The 5600-nt window shown below is 34.7% G+C and overlaps 1 protein-coding gene across 2 annotated transcripts in view; it reads right to left on the reverse strand.

The window, feature by feature from the left end:
• The window catches only part of ABCC9 (ATP-binding cassette, sub-family C (CFTR/MRP), member 9), a 157402-nt gene that overhangs the window by 143877 nt on the left and 7925 nt on the right, over positions 1-5600 (reverse strand). For both annotated transcript variants that reach the window (XM_006866936.1, XM_006866937.1), the window contains exon 2: positions 4367-4508. In XM_006866936.1, the coding sequence (XP_006866998.1) occupies positions 4367-4508 (142 nt within the window). The remainder of the gene's footprint in view (positions 1-4366; positions 4509-5600) is intronic.

The following is a 5600-nucleotide window of genomic DNA, read 5'->3' on the forward strand; positions in this document are numbered from 1 at the left end:
CAGTGCATTAAGCATTGGGCTGCTAACCATAAATTCAGCAGTTCAACCCACCAGTACCTCCTCAGGAGTAAGATGATGCTGGCTACTCATATAAAGATTTAGTTTCAGAAACCCTATATGTAGGGTCTCTATGAGCTGTAATTGACTCGATGCAGTCGGTTTGATTTGGTTTGGTTTGGTAACTTCTGAACTTTGTCGTAGATCTTGCTTCAGTCAATTATGTCTTCTTCTTGTTGTTAAGTGCCATCAAATTGGTTCCGACTCATAATGAACCTGTATAGGGAGTCTGAGGAGCAGCTAGTGGGTTTGAATCACCAATCACTTTGTTAGCAGCCCAGTGTTTCTCCTACAGCACAACACCAGGACGCTACAAAGCCTACAGATCTCTGTTTTCCAGCTTGTCTCCCATAGAAGGTCTCACCAGGCCTAACCCTTTTTAGCTTTTGAGGTCAGATGACATCAGACACCTTCAGGGTGGTACAACAGGAGACAATCATGTCTTAGAAAGTTTTATTCCAGTAGAGAATTAAAAAGCTGCTTTTTTTTGTAATGCTTTCTCAGAGAACCCAGCAACCATGCTGTATAGAACTCTAGGCTATTTTGTTGAAAAGAGGCCAGGTAGTGGGCCCTGAATGATAAGATGCAACACAGAGACAGACCACAAGGACAAGCACCCAAGCCAAGCTTCCAGTTGAGTGCAACTATGTGAATGATTCTGTCTGAAACCATATGAAATAGAAGAATCACCTAGTCAACCTAAAGAATTGTAGAAATAATAATTTCCTATTGTTTTAAACCCGCAAGTTCTTGGTCTCTTTGTTACAAAGCAATAAATAACTAAAATAGCTGTAATAGAAGCAGTTTGTACCATATAAGTACTAGAAAGGTTCAAAAATTGAAAGTTAAACTTGCCAGCCTAAATATATTGTTGTTGTGATTGTCAAGTGCCGTCAAGTCATTTCCAACCCATAGTGACCTTGCATAGGGTTTTCGAGGAGCAACTGGTGAGCTTGAACCACTGACCTATGGTTCAAACTGACTTTGCAGTCCAGCACATTAACCCACAGCGCCACACCAGGACTCCTGCTCAAATACAGCCCTCAGAGATATTTTATTTGCCATCACGTTTGCTTTTTTTCTATTTTGAATTTGCTTTACTTTAGGTTGGATAAGTACATACCTGATCATTTCCATTTAATTTATGCCAGGCTTCTCCATACATTTACCAGGATCCTGGTAAATTCTAAATTTGTAATAGGAATCAATCAAAGTAGATAGGGGAACTAAACAGATGAGGAAGTAGCATTTTGATTCAAGGAATCAAGGTATGCAAAGAATGATTTATTTAATTAATAATGCTGACTTCATTACCTATTCTTCCAAACAAATAAAGCTTAACCCCCTTCTAATACTAAAACAAAAATTCTAGATGGATTAAATATTTAAATATGACAAATAAGACAAAAAAAATAAGAAAATTTAGGAGACTGTTGGGATAAGAGCAATCATTCTAAACAAAATAGACTCAGAAATCCTTTTTTAAAAAATGAAACATCTTTATGGTAGCAATGTGTCCATAAAAATATCAAATGACAAACTTCAGAATGGAAAAAATATGCAGCACAAATGACAGATAAACAGTCTCAAAGAACTAGCAATTGATAAGAAAAAAGACAAGTAACTCAGTTAGAGAAATTTGTATAAAAAAATCTAAGTAGGCAAATGGCAGAAAAAGAAAATCAAATGGCCAGTAAATATTAATGAGAGCATAAATCAGACATGCTACATTAATAGTCACGGAATATAAAAGAAAGGAAAAAGTGAGGTGCTATGTTTCAAAATCATCAATATCCTATACTAATGAGAATACAGAGAAATGGTAATATCACATATTACCAATAGACGTGTAGTGCCACATTTTTTGGAAGTTATCCAGGAATTGCTATAAAAATTTTGAAAAATATAGAGAGCACTTAAATCATTAATTCTATTTTGGAGATTCTATTCCAGATGAAGAATACATGTGCAGGTATGTTTGCTTATTTCAATAAGTTTCTAGTAATATAAAGCTGGAAACAGTTGAATAAATAGGTACATTGATGCTATGAATTTTTGTTATCTATGAAAAATAACTTGGATATGCATTTGTTGACCTAGAAAGATATCTGTGATTTCTAAGTAAAAAAAAATCTCAGGGTAATATGTTATAGACTAAGTCTTGGTGTGGTGTTATAGGATAAACACTGGACTGCTATCTGCAAAGTAAGCAGTTCAAACACACAAGTCTTGGAAGTCCTAAACATGGACACTATGAATCTGAACTGACTCAACAGCACTTAACAACAATAAGCCTCACTATGAAAAAACAATATGCATTAAAATATATGGAGAAATATACAGGCTAACATCACTGATTATCTCAAAGGGAACAGAAATAGAATTGGGGTGGTAGAAATGACATAAACTTTTCTTTCTGAAGTTTTGCATTGTTTCACCTATTATAATGAGCAATAACGTCTACAGTTTATATAAAAGCAATTAATAAAGATTAAAAAAAGGAATGGTCAGCAGTGTCAAATACTACAGATTAAGTAAATGAAAACCAAAGACATATCCACTAAGGGGTCTATAATGTTTATTGAAAGCCTTGTAGAAGCAGTTTTCAGAAATAGGACAGGAGAGAAGGCAAACTAAAACTCTTGGTTTAGAAGTAACTAAAGATGATGTTTGAGAAGTCAATAATCAGTTTAAATAAAAGAAACTGTTGCTAAAGAGTGGTTGGGGTGGGGACAAGCTCAAGAGTATAATATGGGTTTATAGCACTTTTGGATGGATCACTTGTATCCCCATAACTATACAATGTTCTGACATTGGTAGGTGTTATTATCAATATTAGTTCAGGCCTCAGTTCTATGTCTGTGACTTAGAATTTACACATCAACTATGAGGCTGGAAAGGAAAGTCATCCTGGCAAACTGGTGGTACCTTTTAAGAGACATGTTGGACTAATCTGGCTCCCGTTTTATGCATAAATAGGACAACATGTAGAGTCAGTCTACATGCTAAAGAAGGAGAGGAAAATAAAAAAGAAATGGTTGTTGTGTGCCAACATAGTGACCCTTATAGTGTTTCCAAGAGCAGCTGGTGGGTTTGAACTGCCAACCTTGTGTTCAACAGTCCACACTGCTTATCCTACAGCACCATACCAGGGCCCAGACTTGGTTATGCTAATTCACTACAGATTTGTCCCAAAGAGGTTTTCTCCAAGATAATAATACTCAAATAAGCTTCTACATGCTCAGAGATATGGCCTATCTTTCTTTTTATCCGAAATTAAGCAATGTAAATATATGAAAATAACCATCATAAAGACATTACAACATAACAAACATTCTTTGTTAACTGCAACAGAAAAGTATCAACAGATAGGAGAGAAATTCTTTTCAGATAAAACAAAAGTGATTTTTGAACTTCCTTTTAAAAAATTTTAAAGGTCTTCTTGTATCAAGTAATCAATAAAAGGTACACTATTTAGCACATTTTAAAATCAATACATAAAAATCTGTTTCCCTATTACTTGAGTTTATATTTTGTTACTATGTGTTTTTTTAAAATGCTCGGATTACCCTCAGAGTTATTAATGGAATTCATTATGTTCTAACTAGCTAATACAATTTCTTCTATTATAAGAATAACAAACGTCCCTTAAAATATGGGTTATATGATAAATTTTTTAATAAATTTCATGTTTTTCTCAATTTTTAGCTGTATCCTCATTGGTTCTCTGTCTTCTTTAATTCCTACCTCATCTATATAAGAATCCATCTCAAGTTAGGTTCAAGAAAATGGAGCTATGTGTGTCTTCACAAAATAAGTTTAACATCTGAACTAATTAATATGTTTGTATAGAGCTATGTAGTTATTATAAGTACATATTTATATAATAACCTATAAGCACTGGATTGCTAACAGAGGGTTGGTGGTTCATACCTTGGAAAACCTACACAGGTATATATGAGTTGAAACAGACTTGACGGCACTTAACAACAACAACAATATATATATTTAAGAATAAGATAAATGACAAAGTGTTTAAAGGAGAGAGGAGAAAGTTTTCTTAAGCTAGCAAAGAAGTAGAAATCACATGAATGAGAAAAAGATAAAAATATCAAAGAAATTATATCATAAAACAAAAATATAGTCAAAAGTCATGCCTATGGTATAAAATGAGTGATAGCTATCATTCCTAGTGAATTATGTCCAAAAAAAAATGAAGCCTCACTTAGTATGGGATCACCCAGTTCTTATCCATATCACTATATCCATTAATTCAGCAAAACCATATTAACTAAATCAAGTCACTTACGAATCTGAAACAATGCCTTCAGCTATTTCACAAACATGTACAAATAAGAGAGCAAACGTAAGAATCCATCTCAGGTTATGTCCAGGAAAATGGAGCCAAGTGTTGTGATGAATTTGTACTTTTGAGCTTTGGCTTCCCCATCCTTAAAAAGAGCAAAGATACAGGGGGAAAAATGGATTAATTATAATAACGAAAATAATATACATTACTATAAAGTTGTTGTTAAGTGTTGTAAAGTTGTTGTTAAGTGCTGTACAGTTGGTTCCAATTCATAGCAACTTTGCAGAGGGTTTCCAAAGAGTAGTTGAAGGATTTGAACTGCCGACTTCGTGGTTAGCAGCAATCCAGTGCTTATCCTACAGCATCACACGTAAGTTTTTCAGAGTTCCTAAAATGTTAGTGCTTCCTATAGTAGCAATCAATGTCTATCTTTGTTATGTTTGACAAATAACTACTTTAACTAGTTTTTTACAAGACTGCCTAAATGAGCTAACCAACACATTAACAGGTACTGATTATTGATCAGGAGTAACAACAACTCTGGGTGACAGTGTAATTATCTCAAGCTAATCAGAAACTTACTGACAAGTCTCTGTTTCATTCAAAAGGAAAATAAAGATAATAGTAAAGTCATTTGATGTCTAAAAACTTTTCAAAACATGATCCAAGCAAAGTCTACAATAATTTTTTTTTTTAAATGAGAAAAAGACGTTTGGTTACGAAATACAAGATTCAACGTTTAATCATATACACATTGTAAGCATAGTGGTTACAAGCTGGGCTATTAACCTTAAGGTCAGCAGTTCAAAAGTACTAGCTGTTCCGAGGGAGAAAAATAAGGCTTTCTGCTCCCATAAAGATTTAGAGTCTCAGAAATGCTATGCAGGGTCACTATGAGTCGGAAGTGACTCCATGGCACAGAACCAACCAACCATGACTGGACCAGCACTAGTCAACAAGTGATATTGATGTCTCTCTCAACACAAGTTAGAGTTTTGTTCATTGAAAATGAGCCTTTAAGAGGGCTTGAGAAAATTTTGGGTTTACTCAGTGGTGTTACTAGACTGTAGTAATTAATGCCACTCTATCCCTATCCTTAAGGAGCTCTGGTAGCGTAGTGGTTACGAATCGGGCTGTGAACCGCAAGGTCAGCAGTTTGAAACTACCAGCTGTTCCGCGGGAGAAAGATGAGGCTTTCTGCTCCCATAAAGATTTACAGCCTCGGTAACCCTGT

Source organism: Chrysochloris asiatica, unplaced genomic scaffold (genome assembly GCF_000296735.1).
Source record: "Chrysochloris asiatica unplaced genomic scaffold, ChrAsi1.0 scaffold00098, whole genome shotgun sequence".
Taxonomy (NCBI): Eukaryota; Metazoa; Chordata; class Mammalia; order Afrosoricida; family Chrysochloridae; genus Chrysochloris; species Chrysochloris asiatica.